The sequence below is a fragment of the Mugil cephalus genome, chromosome 22 (assembly GCF_022458985.1).
Source record: "Mugil cephalus isolate CIBA_MC_2020 chromosome 22, CIBA_Mcephalus_1.1, whole genome shotgun sequence".
NCBI lineage: Eukaryota > Metazoa > Chordata > Actinopteri > Mugiliformes > Mugilidae > Mugil > Mugil cephalus.
In genome coordinates this window covers 2,149,854-2,170,284 of record NC_061791.1, presented here as the reverse complement: position 1 = coordinate 2,170,284, position 20,431 = coordinate 2,149,854, and the positions used below count along the sequence as shown (strand labels likewise).

The window sequence follows — 20,431 nt, the reverse complement described above, 5'->3', positions numbered from 1 at the left end:
AAGCCTCAGAAATCACTCAAAACCATTTTATTAACATTTCAAGAGTAAAAAAAAAAGTAGGCACACATAATAAAACTTTGATATATATGTTTGAAAATCCTTCAACAGTCTACAAATACAATGTACAATTGTTTTAAAAAAAAAAATCATCTGTGTGGCTGTGAAACGACGTCAGTGTTTAAAAGTTGCACTCTTGAACAGTCAAAAGGGCAAATGAAACCGTGTACATAGCTCGGGACAGTCCCACATTTGTTGCAGCTTTACATTTGTTTGTTCCCCAAAAGTAAAGAAGGAAGGAAAATATGCAAGAACTGACACAGAAATAACTGTAAAAGTAAATAAGGTGCACGGCCTGGACGGTGAAACAAATCTTTTACAAGGCAGTGGCGTGCGGAACGCGAAGCTGCATGGAAAAAACACACATTTCAGACGCGCAGCACGTGCAGCAAACTAAACACAGAAGATTCATGAGATGCCAAAAAGAGAGAATCAGGAAGAGCTCTCAGGATATAAAGAAAAGCAAACTGCAGACACGTGTGATCGATCAAAACAAAAAGATTATTTAAGTAAAAAAATGAGATGATGAGTGCTTTTTAAAAAAAAAAAAAAGCTGAACTAATCTATTTGGCATTCACTGTGTACAATACAAAGTCATTTTAAAAAGTCTCACCAAAAACACAATAATAAAAATAAAAAAAAGGGGGACAATAGCACCGCTCCCAGAGACACATGATTCTCAAAAGTCTGCATAAAATATATTCACCCATCTCTGTGTAGAGTTTTTGTGGAGAATGTCAGGTTGAAATGCAGTTTTCATGTTTGAGCTACTTCTCGAGTCAAAGGGAGTCTACGTCCGTCGCCCCCCCCACCCCCACTCCCACCTCCCCGAAGGAGGATGATAATAAAGTTCAGCAAAGCATGACCCCAGACAGACAGCAGGTTCACCGGCTGCAGGCCGAGCAGTGACACCTTACAGTGTTTGTACTAACGTAGCCGTGGACGTGAGGCCGATAGATCAGAGTCAAGGAGGAGGAGGAAGTGCACCAAAAATACTCAAAGAGCTCAGAATAAACTCTGATATTTGACAAATGCAGGAACCGAGAGTCAAACATTGCTCAGTCTGAGCATTTTCTAGAAGAGATGAAGTTGAAATGAAAAACCTAAATTAAAAGACACTTTTTTTCTGTTTGCGGCTACAACACTATGACCACCCTCTTATGACAAGTCAATGTTCTGCTGGGAAACTTTTGGACCTGGTATTCATTCATGTGGATGTTTCCTACATTATAGGTTTCAGTGTTTTTCAGGCCGAGGACCCCGAACTGATAGATTAAGTAGAGACCACCTACCTACTATATGTGTTCTATATTAAACTCAGCCTAGTGCTATTTATAAATATATTATTATTATCATTTTGGATTTAATATTAAGCTATCCCTTATGCCTTTACTAAAATATGTTGGATTCATGTTAATGTGTAATTAAAGAAATTAAAATTTTGGGGGGAAATTAAAAAAATAATAATAAAACATTCTCTAATCAATCAAAGATTTTGAAACTTGTCGAAGACCTATGACCTGCACCATAAGTCTTCAACAGGACGTCCGCGACCCCTAGTGGGTCTGCAGAGGTACTGCAGGGGTGTCACAGAATCTTTGGTTGATTAGACATTTTTATATATTATATATATATATATATATATATATATATATATATATATATATATATATATATATATATACAAATTTAAATTTATTTAAATACACATTAAGATGAATGCAACATATTTTAGTGAAGGGATAAATGGAGGCAGAAGACGTCAGAACTTTGGTGTGTGTGTCTTGGATGATTCAGTATTAATTTTCAAAGTTAAAACTTCCTAATTTAGAGAGTATACTTCACTGAGTATCATTTAAAACAACAAAAAGTCAAATTTATATTCTTATAAACACAAAATAAGTCACCAGTTGAAGATAATTTTGATTGAATATATTATTATTATTAAACATGTCCTTATTTGTCTTTACAAATCATGTGGCTGCGAAAATATGCAACATATTTAATATTTAAGATATACATTTTATTTAAAACAGAGATACTGAGATGCGAAAGTTTTAATATACGTTTATTTATTTATTTATTTTATCTTTTATTAAGTAATTTCAGTAAATTAGAGCACCACACTAGACCTGTCAATCTAAACCTCCTGTACATTGTAGGCCCCGCCCCTTCACTCCTGAGCCAATCACGAGGCCGCATATTATTATATATATATATATATAAACACACACCAGTCAGTTATCTTTATGTTCACAGCAGTTGCCTGGCCACCCTACTGTTGCACATATTTGAAGTAAAACAAAAAAAAATAATAATAATAATAATACTTGAACCTGTGTATTATTTGAACAGCTTTATAGTGAATGAATAGGCCAAGTTCAGTATAGAAGGTAGGGGGTCCCTACTTAATCAAAATTTTGGGGGGGGTTTTGCATTTAGCAAGGTGGTCATAATGTTATGACAAACATTTATTTTGTTTGATTTTCATTCAGGAAAATGGGAAACATTGTGAATTTAGGACCCAATCTGAGCTTGATATGTATTTTTCCCAGAAGAAAAAAAAAAAGATAAAGCTTTATATTTATTTCTGGTACACTTCCACCTTCTTTACACCGAAGTTTCCTGCCGAGACGAAACAGTTCAACCTCTTGGTGGTGACTCAAGATAAGATAAGTAAGATCCCGGGAGGTCTGAGGCCTCACAGATGTCTTGAGTTGGATTTGAAGTTTAAAACTTCAAACAATGCAGTAATCAGCGTCACCTCTACGGCTGAATTTATGATTAAAAAAAGTTGTGTAAAATATTAAAGAGATTAGAATTCTCAACGGAGAGAGCAACGCTGCAAAAACAAAACAAATCAAAACAAAACAAAAATTTCATTCACCTTAAAAAACAAAACAATTAAATAAATGTTTTCTCCCTTTCTTATTGCATAATGTAAGTGCTATAGAGTATAAACTGATACAGGTTGTGTGTAATACAAAAAGGTAACAAATATTTATAAGATAGTTAAAAGATAATTAAAAATTCTATCAATATAAAATGACCCAAAAGTTCAAACTGGTCAATAAACAACTCTGTTAGACACCATCTAATATTGTGTGAGTTTCTCGTAAAGTTTAAATGCCCTGGACGCCCAGAACCAACTTTGTTCTTGTTCTTGCTCACCTCGAGAGCAAGAACAAATTTTTTCGCTTCTCGTGCATTCTGTATATATTTTTATTGTTTTAAAAAGAAAGTAAATACTGGGCGAAAACCCTATAAATTACCTGACTTACCTTCAGACAAATGAGAAAATATGGTATTCTTTTACTCGGAGGAATCGTCAGCATCAACTCCTACTTTCTTTAGAAATATTTTTAATTCTTATTTATAACTTCAGGTTTGCTAACTACAATGTCAGCATGAAATATTTTTGAATAATAAATGGCTTGTAGACATATATCTCAGAGTGTTGATGGTGGTTTCTGACTTTTTCCTCCAGAAGAGAAGCTTCTCCTTAAAAAAACAAACAAACAAAAAAAACATCATTTGCTTCCCGGGAGTGTTGTCGTCTCACAGAGATCTCATCGAGGAGATAATTCAGTATAAAAACCAAAAAAAGAGTCCAGAACAGTCGCTACAACAGAAGTTGTGTACGTCTACATGTCGGCTTTGACGAATGAAGCAAACATCCCGTCCTCCTGCTCCAAAAGAGTCTCGGGTTTGTCATACTCCATGATGTTGCCTCGCTTCATCACAATGACGAGATCGGCTGTGAGGATGGTGTGGACACGGTGCTGGAGACACAATAAAGAGACACAATTAGTTACTAAAACTATTTATTGTAGTTGCTTTCAATTTAATAGTTTATCTTTATTATGATTCTAGGATTCTTTAAAGCTGTCGCTGAGACGTCGCAGTGAATTGGTGGTCTGGCTGTTAACTTATTTATTTATTTTTAAAGTGTAGGTTTCTGGAAATAATTTGAAGTTTCTTAACTAAACATGTTTGTGTGCCGTTTTGCAGATGATGTCATCCTTTACGCTACAGATTTTATTTGTACCTCTTGCCTTTACATCAGTTGCATCCATCAAAATTGAACTTGCGTTGGTGGTTTTGACACGGGAACTCATGCACAGATAATACATGGTGCCAAGAAGCTTTTGATGCTAACGAATAAGCAACCCTAACGCTAATAAAGAGGGGTGGTCTTAATGGTTTTAATATAGGAAATGCAAAGTCACAATGAAAGGATGAGGCCACTGATATATTTTGAAGTTACACAAAAATCTCTTTGACTGAACTAAAGTATATTAAGTTACCAGCCAACTCCACTATTTCTAAAAACATCAGCAAAAACGTTACAGCTGGTGAACTGAAAGTTAAGGGGTTGTGAATACCACAAGAGGGCGATGAACATAAACTGTAAAAACAGTTTTTTTTACAACTGTAAAAGTATTTGAAGACATCAGGTAAAGATTTGCAAAATATTTCAAATCTTCACAAGTTTCCATAGATAGAAACTCTCACACATTGTCGTCGGATGTAGGCTGTCACCATTTTATTTTAATTTTGTGCGTAGCTTCACGACAAAAAAAAACAAAACAAAAAAACAACAACTCAGCACACAATGTCATTTTAGAAATGTGCTATATAAACAAGGCCACTATTATAAATTATCTTTGCAATTTAAGCATTTTCGGCATTAAAATAATAGGGTCCTTACTTTGAATTTGATTTATTGTTGCTATGTGAATGCATATAGCGCTATATTAAAGGACTGGGATTAGAATTAGAAAATAAGCAACAACTCTGCAGACTGAAGTCAAATAACACTGCATGTACGTGAAATGTCTGGTCAAATAGCATGCAGTCCTTTATTTCGCTTGGTACCAACCAGGCTTTCAGTGGTAGCAAAGCTTCAGTAGACCCAGACTCAGAGTGCAGCTCTGACTCAACCAGAAAAAGAGAAGAAACAGAAATAGAAAAATGTGGAAGGAAAAGAAGGAAAGACAAAGATAGAGAGAGAGAGTCTGTTCTCGTCGGGGTCTACTTGTGAGTCTTCACTAGGACACTGAAGAGGCTCTCCTCCTGTGCTAGCAGGTTGGACGCCGAGTCACTTTCCACCAAGATCCCTGAGGAGAAGACCAGCACCTGCTCGGCGTCCGTGATAGAGGACACGCGGTGCTGGCGGCAAGATGAAAGGGATGGGAATGAAGAATAGGAAAGAATCAAAGTCAGTAAGGAAAAGGGAGACGAGGAAAGGCGGAAGTTTGGAAAGCAAAGTTTAGTAATGAGAAGAGACAAAGATTAGAAAAGGAAAAGAAGAGGCCTTTAAATTCATATTCAACTATGTTACAATTAAAGGTAAAACATGCAGGAAAGGAATGAACAAGGAGAAGTAATGAATGACAGATATACAAAGCTGCATCTATCAGCACTGAACAAACCTGAGCTAGAAGTCAGGACTGGATTTGGATCATTTGCCGTCTCTGTTTGCAAAGACACAACATGCAGGCGAACAAGCTGAAGGACTTACCGCGATTGTTACAACCGTTCTGTCCGCAAATGCCGTCATCACAACCTTCTGTAAGATGTTCTCCTGCAGGGAAAAGAAAGAAAAGCATGGAAGTAGATATTAAACCTTTGTCTGTGGAGGTTCTCGGTCATCCCAGTCATTTGGTATGTGCAAAAACAAAAACAACAACAACAACAACAACAACAAAAAACAAGCTGAAACAGGACAACTTGTTGGGTTTCTTGAAGATGTTCAAGGAACATCTGTGGGTGTCTGTTAACGACCACATTCTTACCTGTAGATTGATCCTGTTGATTAATCCCCAAAAACTCAATGGATTACCGTAACTGACAACGGTTTGTGCTACTGACAAAATTCAAAGTGTGGCTGCACAGTGGGAAGTTGTGCTTTTTTCTGGAAGACCTTCGTGACATCTCAAGGGTATAACTAACTTCCTGGGTCTACCTGGTCTTGAGTCGCTCCCCAACCTGCAGCCGATAGCAGTGTTGCATCATCATCATCAAACTGCCATTACGGTAATGGCAGTTTTTTTTACAGAACTGTGCAACTTCTTAGTGTTTGGCCACACTTTGAATTATGTCCATTGGTGTTTTACGGTAATTACCGTAAGTAATACCGTAAGCTTTATTTTTTTCATCCTCAGGCAGATGTTTAGGTCTTCAAGGGTTAAAGGTTGACTTGTGGAGTTTCTTGAAAACATTTTATCTGACTTCAGCACAAGTCGAAGGGCGTGTCCCAAAGTGCATATCTGTTGTCCCAAATTGGTGCAAACCAATGACCAGTGCGTCTTCAAATGCTTCAACAAACTTCCCAGTGTTCGGCAACACATTTTGTCCATTGGTGTGTTACGGTAATAAGCTTTTCTTTTCTGGCCTTCTGATGGCTAACACCCACAAGATGTTCCAACTCCCCACCAGAACGGAAGATGTCAGTTTCTTCAAAAAACTCTACAAGTCCCCTTGGATATTAAAACCTTTAAATCTGACTTCACACACCGTGGCCATGTCTATAGATGCCGTGGCTTCGTCCATGATGAGGATGCTGCTCTTTCGGACGAACGCTCTAGCCAAACAGAAGAGCTGCCTCTGCCCGACGCTGAAGTTCTCTCCGCCTTCTGTCACGACCGCATCTGCAGCAAGCGTTAAAAGAGACAGATAATTAACGCAAATTAAAGCCGACATCTAATGCAATAAAACTGATTTTCATCTTTAGTGTTTGAGTACCTAGTCCTCCAGGCAACGTTTTTACCATATTCTTAAGCTGAGCGATCTCTAGCGCCTCCCAGAGTCGGTCATCAGTGCACATCCTCTCCGGGTCGAGATTAAACCTGAAAAACAGGAAGACATCTTTACACCAAGTTATAGTTAAGAGTCATTTTAACTGTGCAGAGGCAGGGTGACTTTATGTTGAACAATCCTGAAGACTGAAACCTACAAAAATTGAAAAAATTTGAATCTCTATCAAATTTAAGAGACACTTTTGATCTTAGGTGAGTAAAGACCTTTATTCTGACTTATTTGTTTGGGAAAGACAAAACAAAGATGAAAAAGTCAGTTTTGCCTGACATCCTGGAGGTTGAGACTGGGAAGACGAGAAAACCGTGAGAGAACTTTGTAAAATAAAAGATTACTTCAGGTAAAGATGTGTGTTCTCTATCTGAAATATTCAAAATGTTTAACTTAATTATGTTTAAAATACTCTTAATAGATCCAAATTAAATATGTACGGTGAAATTACACATATAATTAGCAGGATTTGTCCAATGGTATGAATTTTTTATTTTTAAAACGCCTATGTTTTATTATCTGGTATGAATATGAAAAAAATCTGTTTTGTGCATACGCCGACGACCTTTTAGTGTACATGAACCATCCATTTCTACATTTTAAGACTCGGAAGAAGAGGACCAGCAACTGGATTTTGTACAAACTGCAGATGATGAAGAACGTCTTGGTTCTACATGAGCACTAATGACCTTTTTATAAATCAATGCACATTTTTTTTTTTTTTGTTGAAGAAAAACTTTGTTAACTTGTTTGCAGTCACATTTTCCTGGAAGTTGCTGAGGTTTTTGATATGTTTATACGGACACAACTAATAATCAGACTAAAAATACAGTAATCACAACAGACAGACAATAACTGTGCCATTGCTATGTGAATGTAAACTAAATAAGTATGGTAATAATATTGCTGGTCTTGGTGGGTACTATATGTCTAAGTAACGTCCACAACGATGAATGCTAAGTCCTAAAGAATGCCAAGTCCCAACAGAACACTGACTTGTCACAAGATGGTTTAAATGTTATTTATTTCTCCTGTTAGTGGTCATAATGTTGTGGCTTCTAGGTGCATGTGTTATTAGATGATAACTTTTGAAATTTCAGGGGGGAAAACCTGCATAAATAAAGTGTATATGCGTGGCAGAGTGAGTCAAGCTGCGTCTGAGCAGCGTGAAGCAGTTACTGTCGACCATTCACCTCAGGCTGACGTTCACACGTTCATCGTCTCCCTCCCTTTCTCACACACAATTATCCAGAGCGGCATGTCTGTCCAAACAAACAGCCGATGCTCTTTGTCTTTTATAACAAACACAGAGTCTCTGTATAATCTGGCTGTGAGTGTGCGCAGCAGAGAAATACGAGGGAGACAAAGTGACCTCCTCGCTGCGTGACGTCCGTGACAGAAGAGTCAGCTCAGGTTCCAGCCAGGGTTCCCACTGTGTTTTCAACCACTCACCCCACAGCTGGGACTTGGTGTCGTCATGTGACAAGCATCTTCAGGACAAAAACACAGAGAGAGGATTCTTCTCTTGCGCCGAGTGTCACCGCAGTTTTTTTTTTTTTTTTTTTCCCCGATCAGATATGGTAATGATGTTTTTCATTGTGCAGAATTAACTGTGAGACTTTATCTGACTTCCAGAGATGAGCAATTTAAACCCGTGACACATCCAGGGATGGTTTTCAAATAGCAACGACTTAAAAAACTGCAAAAAAACAATGCAGTCCCTGAACCAACCACTAAAGGTTTCAATTCATTAATACACAGGATAAGATGTTACAATCCCTTGTGCCATGATCCGAGGCGAAGCCCAGTCCAACTGAAAAAACGACCAGCAGGCTAGCAGTCAGCTGCCAACTAGCAACCAACAAGAAGACACCAGCTAACTAGCCTAGCCAACAGCAGCAGGTAAGAAGTGATGGGACATGCAACCACACTTCAACCAACACTTGCCCCCTCTGCCTAAGAACGGAAGTAAAATACACAAGCTAACTAGTCTAGCCACAAAATTGAAAGTAAACACTAGAAGACACCAGCTAACTAGCCTAGCCAATAGCAATAGGCAGTATGTGGCACATCATTGGGGTTTTCAAGTGGGCACAAAGTTAGGCCCATGACACTATTCCTGTAGTAGCCCAGTGTAACCACTGGTAGCACGGCATTTCAATTTTGCTGTGAGGCGTGGGAAAGAAGAATTTTTGTTGCAAAAGCTGACATGTATGATAACCATTACTCTTTTTGTCCATCCCCACATTAAGCCCCGCCCACGATGATCTGATTGTCCAGGTAGATCATTGCAGGAGAATCATCAGTTCCCAATTGACAGACTCCCGACCAACTATGATCTGGCTTCCAGGCTCTTTATAATAGGTTGTCTAACCCTAGCCCCATAACCTTAACCCTTAACCTGTTTGGTCAGCTGCATTTAGCCAAGAAGGTGGCGGCCGGACACTGAGTTTAGTTAGTTTAGTTTGACTTTTAATAAATACACCATTCCCGGTAGAGGCTTTGTACTTTTAGTTTTCCGCACTAACATCTCAAACATAAGTTTGTTGTAACCTTTTAATTTTGATGATTTATTTACGAAGTTACGTGGTTTGCATTATGATTGGTAACTCAACAAATAAAAAATCAAACCAACAAACAAACAGGACATTCTGAGCTTGTGCTACAAACAAGGAATAATCTACTGCAGCTTTGTTTAACTGTGTGCGTGTTTTTGTACCTTATCGATCCACTGAACAACACGGGATCCTGGAGGATGATGGAGAGTCGCGATCTGAGAGTCGGCAGAGGGAGTTTACAGATGTCGATCCCGTCGATGATGATCTTCCCTGCAGAGACGCAAACACACGCTCACGACTTAATAATCAAAGAATGTTTTTTAATTCCATCAGGTCAACGACCTGAAAGCTGTCGTCTCTGTTTTTGTTGCAACTGTAAAGCGTTTTATATGAGCTGAGATCTATTTCAGTTTGTTTTTTCACAGTTTGCTTATTTATATCACGTCAATAACAGTACAGATTATTGTCTCAAGATGCGTCACAGAAACACAGAGCCCTTATAAAGTTTCTTGAGATCATACAAAATTTTTCTCAAGATCCCAGAAATGTGTGCTATGATATCAACTGACTGGTTATAGGTGCATGAGAAAGTTTATTGAACTATTTGTTCAAACTATTTGTTCAAACCCAACATAGGGCCAATTGCAGAGGTGGTGTAATTGCATTTTACGTCAATAAAAAGACACAATTAGAACCAAGTTTGGTGTGAATTACACGTCCAAATCTGGATTAATAGTTTATTTCGTGCCACGGTATAGTCTGTACCAGCCTCCTTAACCCTCTGACACAGTAGAGACCCACTACCAACTATATGTGTTCTATATTAAACTCAGCCTATAGTGCTTATAAATATATATTATTATTATCATTTTGCACTCAATATTAAGTCATTTAAATACTGCACAGGTTAAAATATATATATTTTTTTATTTTAAACATATGCAACTGTAATAAACATAACTGTCTCCTTCAAAGTGAATCCAAACTTAGTACTTGGAGAAGTATTTTTTGGTCTTCTCTTGTTTTCACTTACGTGGGTTATCAGCTACTATATCAGGATCAGGTGGCACTTTGCCACCAGCATTTTTGCTGGTGGTTTGTGACGTTGGGAGGGTGTTTGTAGTGCCAAAGCCATCCATTTTGGCCTCATGGGAATGATCTGCACTGTTAGCTTCTCTTCTGCTAATATTACAGCGTGGTTCTGGGATTTCACCTGGGGACTTAATTGAGGGAACCTGATTGAGTCAGCATGTAATATGCACCCTCGTGATTGGCCCAGCAGCGATAGGGGCGGGGCCTACTGTGTACAGGAAGCTTACATTGACAGGTCTCAGCTAGTGCTGTTGAGACACTTGTTGGCTGAAACGTCTTCTGCCTCCATTTGTCCCTTTACTAAAATATGTTGGCTACATGTTAATTTGTATTTAAAGAAATTTCAATTCATGGGGAAAAAATATTAAAAAAATATATATATATGAAAATGTCTAATCAACCAAAGATTTTGCGACACCCCTGCAGTACCCCTGTTGACCCCCTAGGGGTCACGGACCCCCAGTTGAAGACCTACGCTGTAACAACAGATGTATTATATTTAATAAAAAAGTGCTTTCCTGATATTTTTTTGTTTGTTTATTTGGCATTGGAATCTTCTCTAATACGATAAGAATATCCTTTATATTGTTATTGTTGATATTTCAATCTGAATAATTTCCTTACTGAAGCAATTCATGCCCAATACAAAATATGAGGAAATGGTTATTCATTTATTATCTATTTAGCTAGTTTGGAGGCCAAAAATCACTTATCAGATTATTTTATGTCAGGCTTTACGGGGTTAAAGGCTTCTGTTCTAAACAAAACAATTTGAAATTAATATCTTTGTTCTCTTAAATACAACGTTATATTTTTAAAGGCTGATGAAACCAAGAATGTCTTCAGTCAGAGGACCTACCACCATGATGCTGCTCTGCTTTTATTTCGCTGCTTTATAAGGAAATGCTGCTGACACAATGGTTTTAATTTACTGGTAAATGAAACGTCTGCCCAGCTGTGTGTGTGTGTGTGTGTGTGTGTGTATGGAAAAAGTGACTGCGTAATCTCATCTTTGTCCGAATAATCTGTCTGGGAGCAGCCGTTGTGCTGCGGAGTAAAAACAGAGCAGATACGATTACGGCTCGCTTTCAAAATGCAATAAATAAAAAAGAGTGAGACAGCTTGGAGAGTTTACGGCTGAAGCCTTTGAAGAATTATGAACTGGAGGCTGCAAGCGGCTCAAGGGTTTGGTTACGTCCTTCTCGTGATACGAGAGTCTACTTCAGGCCCTCCAGAGAAGTAATAAAACAATGCACACGAAGAACAAAAAGAGAGAATGGCCTGCACCAGCGTTTCAAATAAATAAATAAATAAATAAACAGCCAAAATGTAAGAATCCACATTAAATAAATACTTTCTCCAACATAAACAAACACTGCAGAGTGGTCTGGAGATTAGAAAAGGACGACTCTGAAAACAGACGGCTAACTTAGTCATGCTTTAGTGTGAATAAACCTTCCACCATATCTGTAAAATAAATGTTTGCCAACACTCTGTTTTTAAAGCCTGGACAGGCCATAACATTATGACTAATAAAGCAGCTGTGACTCATCCTGCTGGGAACAGCTGCTGACATTAAAGAGTGTCATTAATATGGGGGTGGTGGTGGAGGTGTTACATGTCTAAGTAACATCCACATGAATAATGAGTACCAGGGCCAGAGGTTTCCCAGCAGAACAATGAATCGTCACAAGTGGTCATAATGTTGTGGCTGACCAGTGTACAATGGATGATACTCAGTATCAAATCTGCTGGAAATATAACAGAAGAAGAAGTTGTGTTCCCCAACTTCATTGCCAAGACGACCAATTTGTCTACATGTCTCTGACGTCGCTGTCCACTTGGATTCCAGCTCGGTTCGTCTTTTCAAACACTTGTTCCAACAACTGGTTTGTTTTTTCATGTTTTTGTTCCTCCTGGACGTCTAAATGCGGCAAGAGATTATCCTTTCACAAATGGTTTCATTTGAATGTTTTGAACTCGCATGACATTAAAACGTCTCCTCATCGCTAAATCTTTGATCCACTGCTTCTACTAGATTTTTATTTTTCACAAGTTTTTGCATCATTTACTGCTTCTGGATCAGTTTCAAACCTCTAACTCTGACCCTGTGAGTCAGGGTTTGCAGCTGTCATTATTTACATCAACTGTACTAGTAGCTTTTGGACCACGTTGTGAGTGTGACTCATTTAAGAGGTGGACCATTGAAGCCTTTTGAGAAAAACATGATGTGAACAGAAAGACATTTGCAGTCAATTAGAGCAACTTAAAGATAAAGCACATCTGGGGAATAAACACTTCGCTTTAAAGTGTAGGTGCGAAACTAAATATTTTCTATGTCTAACATATGAATGGGCCACACACGCAATTTGCTGAAACAAACTGAGAGGGAATCCGCTGCCACAGTGTGGTCTGCAAGCTGTAATAGTTTATGATTTCCACTTTAGACGTTAGAAAGGAAGTGTAAACTCAACAGGCGATTATGTTCAGAGTTAGAAGGGCTGCACCTAGCAGAACCAAACAGTACAAGTATTGTTAGGTTCATCATGATACCTGAGAATAAGTACTACAAATCGTTTAGTCTCGTTTAACTGTCACAGTTACGACTGATGCTTTAATTTTTATAGGATTTCCCAAAAACGCCGCTTCGTTCTCTGAACGTCTTCAGAAACGTATTCAGAAAAACCATCTCAAAACAGCGCCATCATACATTGCTGGAGCCTTTACATTGTGAACAGCTACTATAATGTGAGCATGTTACCAAAAGTTTTTTAAGATCTTGCAAAAGTTCCTTGGGAAAAAATTATTTGAGATTCTATGATGTCAAAACCGTCTCTCATACATCGAGAGAAAAGCTTTCCCGAGATCTACTTGTTTAGAGTAAAATTCTTATACAACAATGACATTTAATTATGGCAAAGGTCAACTTGAGATCTTGAAAATGTTTCTTGGGAATATGAAAGATTTTCATCATGTTTGGCAAAAGTGTCTCAAGATCTTGCAAAAAAATTCAGGTTTTTGCAACAAAATTTTCGAAATATTCCAAACATTTCTTGCGATTTCACAAAAGTTACTCAAGATCTTGCACAAAAACTATTAAGATACTGCAAAAGTTTCTTAAGATCACGCCAAACTTTGTTGCAATCTGGCAAAAGTCATGAAAAGGTTGTGAAAAAGTTTCCTGACATCTGACACAAGTTTTTTTTGGATCTTCCCAAAGTTTCTCAGAATCTCACAGGCGTTTTATCTATGTTGCACAAAACATTTACCCAGATCAAACAATTTTGAGTCAGATTCTGGTGAACTCTTACAATGAAATCGGTGCGTAATCCTGGCAAAAATTTCTTGTGATCCTGCAGGATTTTGTAAAAATCTATTCTGTCGAAGGAGGACATTTTCCTCTCCTTCAGCACAGGATCTTTGTACTTTTTGGAAAGGATAGTCCAGCTATGCACAAATTACGTGACAATTTCTCATGTTTAGGTTATTTATGTCGCACACAGAGAACAAGTATTGATTCAGTGCTGAGACTTCCCCCCTAACCACCTTAAGGATATGAGAGGGACCTACCCTTAAGAAATAAAGCCCCAATCTAAGCATACACAGTGGTTTTGCTCTAACTAGGCTCCGCCTGTAGACAAAGGGAGGAGCGCTGCCTTTCATGTGTAGCCAAAAACCAGCTTTAGCTGATTTGCAACATTTGAAATATCAGGGTGTGATGTATCTTAGTGTGAAGCGTAAAACAACTCCCTATATGGTGAGATAGCAAAATTTACGTACTCCCTGCCCTTTATAGTGCCACACAACAGACTTAAGGCCATACTTGACCCCTTAATACCCAACAATTCTGAAAGTTTCTCAGCTGATGAACAATCTATTTCAGTTAAATTGTTGTTTTCAATAAATTGCCTGCTCAAAAGTTTTGGTATCTTGCTCACATTTCTTCTTTAGACATTTTTGCTGCTACTTCTTTATCTTGTATGTGAATCAAAGGGAACTAAAGGCTACGTTTTTGTAGAAAAGAAGAACTCTGAGGTAAGAACTACTCGTGGCAACACCACTGAGGGAAATCCTTCAGCCGTGATTCCAAACAGACAAGAGATTATATTAAGATCCCCTGCCTCTAATGAGACATAAACACACTGGACCAGTGAAAGACAGAGAGACACTGCAGGGATAGAAACCAAAGACAAAACAGAGATGAAAGAAGTGGAAAGAACAAAGTGCTCCCTCTCCCTCCTCCCTCTGTTAACAGTGTGACAGAAGACAGACCCACCTTCAAAAATATCCACCATGTTGAAAAATGCCAACGACAGCGAGGACTTCCCACTGCCCGTACGACCGCAGATTCCCACCTAGCAGAGGCAGAACAAGAAGAAGAAGAGTCATTACGCTGCGCTTCACTTGACACTTCAGCGACACAAAAGGCACCTGTGTGATAACGGAGTGGCAAGTACACGAAGAGCGTGGATGAACTTTAGTCACCAAGTGTCATGTTTGCAGTTTAATGGAGGCATGTGGCTGCGAATCCAAAGAGAAGGTTCACATTTAAACAACATCCCCAGCTTTCTTTAGAGCCTCTGGCATTCCAGATCGTACTTTAAACAGTATCATCAGTGAGTTCACCCTAAAAGACTGTAAGACAGTGTTGGATTTGAGGCCAGCCTACTTACAGGTTGGTTGGGCACCAAGAAAATCAAATACAAGGAAATTAAATGTTGCAAGTCCTGCTCCATCATTCTTCTTCTTTGGAAAATAAATCCTTCATGAAATCTCACAAAAGCTTCTTGGGATCAAATGAAAGTTTAAGATCTCCCAAACGTTCCTCAAGATTTTGCAAAAGTTGCCTGAGACCTTGTGAAAGTTTTTTTTGGAGATATTCCAAAAAGTTCCTTAAGATTTGACACAAGTTTATCAGGATCTTGCTAAATGCTAAAGTTTAAGATGTTGCAAAAGTTTCTTGAGATCTGACAAACACTTTCTATATATCGTGAGAAACTTTTGCCAAGATCTACTGGTTTAGTTCCGAAGTCACTTTCTGGTGAGCTTGTAAACAGTCCTCAAGAGCCAGAAAAAGTTTCTTGAGATCCACCAAAACCTTCTCAAGATCTTGTGACAGTTTCTCAGAACCTTGCAAAAGTTCCTTGTCGTCTTGCAAAATAATTCGTCAAAGAAAGTTTTTCAAGATATTTTGAAGTGTCTCCAGATCTTGCACAACTTTTACAAGAAAACGCTTTTCAAGGTCCTGCAAATGTTCAAGATCTCATCAAAGGTCCTCGAGATCTTGAAATACTCCAAAAGCATCGCAAAATCTTGTGAGAGTCTCCCAAGAGTCCTCAAAAGTGCTTTATTTTAACCATGATTTTTTCTTCTTCTTCTTCTTCTTCTTCTTCCTCACTCTCTTCTTCTACTCCTTCCCCTCGTGTCCTTCACAGTACACCCTTTCATTACACCTTTCTCTGGCCTGGTTTGATGCACGCGTTGACGTGTTTCAGCACTGGTTTGAGCATGGGATCGTAGCGCACACACAGGTCCTGGATCTTTATCTCACCGTCGTGGGGCCAGTTCTCGGGCACCTGAGAGGTGTCTAAAGGGGAGAAGAGAAACACAGTCACTTACTCTGAAACACTCTCAACCAGGAAACACAACCTGTAATGTAAGAACACTCCAACAGAAACAGACCTCCAACGGTTGTCTATGTTACGGTCCTTGATGGCATAAACAGGAACATGTATACCATATGGACCAAGTCATAACACTGCAGATATACACCCACGGAGTTTTTAAACATAATGGCATCATATGTTTGAGCAAAGTTATGCTGATAAAAGATACGAGGGTCCATCTGAGACATTCAACCAGACTAATTTAGAAAGTGAACGCATAGAGCGACGCAGTCCCAGTACTTAAACTATCTGCAACATTTTAACCACAAAAAAAGACTCACATTTCCTAAATCATGCCACCAAACCGTTGTCCCAGAGACAATAGGTTTTATGTATGAATCAAGATTAACAACTCAATAAGAGTCTAATGTCATTCCTGTTAGGCTGCATACAGTTAAATGCCTCTGCATGCCACGATTATCACAATGGTAATGCTAACATGCTAACTGTTAGCGGGTCAGTTCATTTGCATGCTATTTTGGACATGATTAATGCACAAAGTTAAAGTCGAGCCTGTGTGTCTCAACACAGATGAAATGCTAAATTCTGCACACAAACACTCTCACAGTGTCAGTGCTAACATGGTTAGCAGGTATAATGTTCACTAAGTTTGACTTCAGCTAGTTAGCATAATAAAATTTGCTAACCAGACTGGCGCCTGTGTGGTCAATTACTCATATTTAAACACAGACAAAACGCTAACTTCCACACACAGATATTCGCTAGGCTAGTGGTTAGCAGGTATAATGTTCACAAAGTTCAGAAGTTTAGTGTAGCTCATTAGCACACTAACATTTGCTAATTAGAGTAGTAGTTAGACACTGTGGATGCACTTAAGGTTGAAGATTAGCCTGTGTTATTATTCATATTTATTTATTTAACACTCAATTCTAACTCATGTACACCAACATTTTCACAATGGCATTGCTAAAGTGCTAACAGATAGCAGGTATAATGTCCTGAAAGTTAAGTTTAGCTCACTGAAGTCACAGTTGAGCCACATTACTCACATTATACATATACAGACAAAACAGTAACTTCTGCACACTAATGTTCTACAGTGGCAATGCTAACATGCTAGTGGTTATGCTGCTAATGCTGTCAGTTGGACATGATGAGGTTAAAGTTGAGCCAGATTACTCAAATTGTGACGCAGGCGAGATAAGAATTTCTCCAGAACTCTTTGAGTTTATTCCGTGAAAGGAGGCTGATTCTTAACTTTTATCAATCTGCAGAAAGCTTCCATGATGTCAGAGAGGTAGACTCTCTCTGTTTTCTGTCATTCAGGGGATTTTTTTGCATTTATATTTTGCTCATTTACTGTAAGAAGAGATTCCGAGAATATTAATGATATGAGACTTTGCATTTGGTGTTTCTACTACGCATTCGTCAAGCTCAGGAATTGTTTTTGTAGTGTTTCCCAAAATACCGTAGCTACGATGGCAAAATGTTCTCTGGCAGATCTTTTTCTTTTTGTAATGAATCTTTTTGGTTAGATATCTGTAGTCTCAAAGTGCTGATTAAATAATAGCTAAATGCCGGATGGAAAAATGATTCCAGCAGAATTTGTATTTGCACCATAGCAACAGCAGACTCCCCAATAAAACCCAAAACACTGCAGCTTCTGGTCACATAAGCAAAACATAAAACTATTACACATGCACAAAGCCATACACGCCACATCCTGTTTGACTCCTCTGGCAAACAAAACCATATAGAGATCTGGTGTGTGTACAGTTTGTGACATTTATTATCTAAATATGTGTTATACTGCAGACGTTAATGCAACTTTAGGAGGTGTCAGAAAACATGTCATTTGGAAAACGTTTCTTGTATTAAAGAGACACCTTCCACTGATTGTTTTGTCTGTAAGACATCAAACATGACAATAAAGATCAGACTCTGTCTCCTCTGAAGCTTTACATGGTAGTTATAAACATGCAACAACACTACGAGAGGCATCATTTCTCCATCAGATTTATCGAGTCACGTACCCATGGATCCCTCGTAGTTCTCCGACTCTGTGCTGAGGAAGCTGTTGACCTTCTTCACAGCCGCCATCTGAACCTCCAGGTCTGCCAGGTTCCTCACAACCCAGTTCAGGTAGTTAGTGACCTGCACAGGGACGAAGGAGAAGGCTGCACTGTTTCATCCTAAAATAATTTTGATATCTACAACATAGGCTGTAGCTGAAATAAACCATTGAGGACCCTCTAAATAAACAGCTTAAAGTGGTGCAAAGGATCCAGAACAAGGCAAAGGAAGCAAAATGTTAATGATCCAATACTTAGATTTGTTTTGCTTAATATACCATCAAGTGGTCCAGCAAAATCTGAAAGAGGACAAGTCGGCTGCGGTTGAGAGCAAATATCATAAACTGTTTAAAAGATAGTCTCTCTGATTACCAGGCTCCACTTGGTGCATTACATAATAAGTAGGGCCGTGAAAGTTTACACGTTGACACGAATTCCTTTCAGCAGAGTTCATTTTTTAAAACACATGCATGTTCTGTTATTATTAGAATCACAAAGTGTTCGGCAGTAAAGAAAGCCGGATCAGAAGTGTGGATGCAGTAAATTATTTTTCATCCCGTGAAAGGCTATGCTGTGTAGCATCAAAATTACCAAAAAATCCCAAAAGAAGCACAAGAAACGAGTAGAAAATAATGAGGAAAATTATCTTTTGAAGGTTAAATTCAGCTTCAAAGTCCTGCCAGATGGTTCTACTGCCAAGAATAAACTTTCCATTTTCATAATATGAAGCGAGAAGGGAGTTTTCTGAGCAGCTGACATGTTGATGAGAGTAAAATATCTCCTCTAGGCACCAATAAAACATGTCTACTAAAAGAATTACTAATAGTGAAGTATGAAAATCATGCAATTAATTGCGGTAAAACATCTTAGTCTATTGACAGCCCTAATTATAAGTGCTTAATTTGTTCTGCATGGGTTAAATTGTTAACCTAAAAGCATAATACTGTTACTATATCAATTACAATACCAATGTGCTTGCTAAAAATTTCCGTTTTTCTGGAAAGGTTCAAATATGACTTAGGCATTTATGATTTTATGCTAATACAATGTAAAAAGTTGCACTAGGTGGTTCAGATTTGGCCAAACAAAATGACCCCTGAGGGTAAAGTAAAAAGTCCATGCATCCATCCAGGCTTAGCAGGGAACTCCTGACGTCCTTCTCCCTAGCCACACATTCCAGCTCTTCCTGGGGGATCTCAAGGCGTTCCCAGACTAGACGAGATATAAAATCCTTCCAGTGAATTCTGGGTCTACCCCGAGGTCACCTCCCAGCTGGTTGTGCCGGGCGAACAGTAACTCACCCCCGACCCGAACTGAAAAGCTTTGCGACAGAGCATCACGGCCTCTGAATTTGAGGTGCACCTCCAAGTGTTGAAGATATACATATATTTATACAGCACAGAGTGAAATGTGCCACTTAAGAGCGTTAGCAGATGGAGTGGTGGTAGAAACTCACGGTGAGGGCGTAGGTGAGGCCGAGGCCCACCAGACCTCCAGCGGGATTATTGTAACGTAAACTCCATATCGAGGCTCCTGCAGCTGTCAGCACTATCACTGCTCCGAGGTAGTCCTGCACGGAGAACGTTCAAAACGCACAAATATAAAACCTGCAAGTACCTCAATGCCTCTAATATCATTTACGTGAAGCCCAACCTAGAACATATACGGGGGTTATCTCACCGTTCGGACCTCCAGCCAGCGGTTGGCGGCGGACAGAAACAGGTAGGCGGTGTTATTAGTGTCCGTCAGCTCCAGCATGCGCTGTTTAAAACGAGCCTCGTGTCTGAAGCCAAAGCAAAAGATACAGAATACATTAATACTTAGATTCATCTCTTTAACTAAAACACTTAATCATTAGATCCCCAGTAGAAACCGCAAAATTAAATTTATAAAATCCAGTACACATAATAAATATAATGGCAAACAGGAAATAAAAAATGAATAAACAGCTTTATTAAATAAAATAAAAGTAATAGTTGTTCTGTTATTTGTTCTATCCAAGCTCCAGGTTTTTATCTGTGTTTGTATTCAGTAGTAAATCACTGCCATCTAAACCAGTCGTGGTTTGGACAGAGACCAGTGGATAATGATAATGGGAACCATCTGATGATTGCCAAGAATCTGTCTCAACACCAGATTCACTGTTTCTGCATGTGAGTCTGTCTGTGTTTGTGTATTTGTGTGTGTGAGTGAGAGGAAGAGGAAGTCCTCAGGG

General features: G+C 38.7%; 1 protein-coding gene across 10 annotated transcripts in view; it reads right to left on the bottom strand.

The window, feature by feature from the left end:
* Positions 1-1,732: 1,732 nt before the first annotated feature.
* The window catches only part of abcc9 (ATP-binding cassette, sub-family C (CFTR/MRP), member 9), a 53,524-nt gene continuing 34,825 nt past the window's right edge, over positions 1,733-20,431 (bottom strand). For 4 of the 10 annotated variants that reach the window (XM_047575209.1, XM_047575212.1, XM_047575213.1 and 1 more), the window contains 10 exons: positions 19,897-19,999; positions 19,673-19,786; positions 18,178-18,298; positions 15,976-16,104; positions 14,794-14,874; positions 9,587-9,695; positions 6,805-6,908; positions 6,577-6,710; positions 5,582-5,644; positions 1,734-3,839 (listed from right to left, as the gene is read on the bottom strand). In XM_047575209.1, the coding sequence (XP_047431165.1) occupies positions 3,702-3,839; positions 5,582-5,644; positions 6,577-6,710; positions 6,805-6,908; positions 9,587-9,695; positions 14,794-14,874; positions 15,976-16,104; positions 18,178-18,298; positions 19,673-19,786; positions 19,897-19,999 (1,096 nt within the window). In that variant the 3' untranslated portion in view covers positions 1,734-3,701. Of the gene's footprint in view, positions 3,840-4,939; positions 5,230-5,581; positions 5,645-6,576; positions 6,711-6,804; positions 6,909-9,586; positions 9,696-14,793; positions 14,875-15,975; positions 16,105-18,177; positions 18,299-19,672; positions 19,787-19,896; positions 20,000-20,431 lie in introns of all 10 variants that reach the window. The other 6 variants (XR_007111251.1, XR_007111253.1, XR_007111254.1 and 3 more) reach the window with 2 other exon arrangements.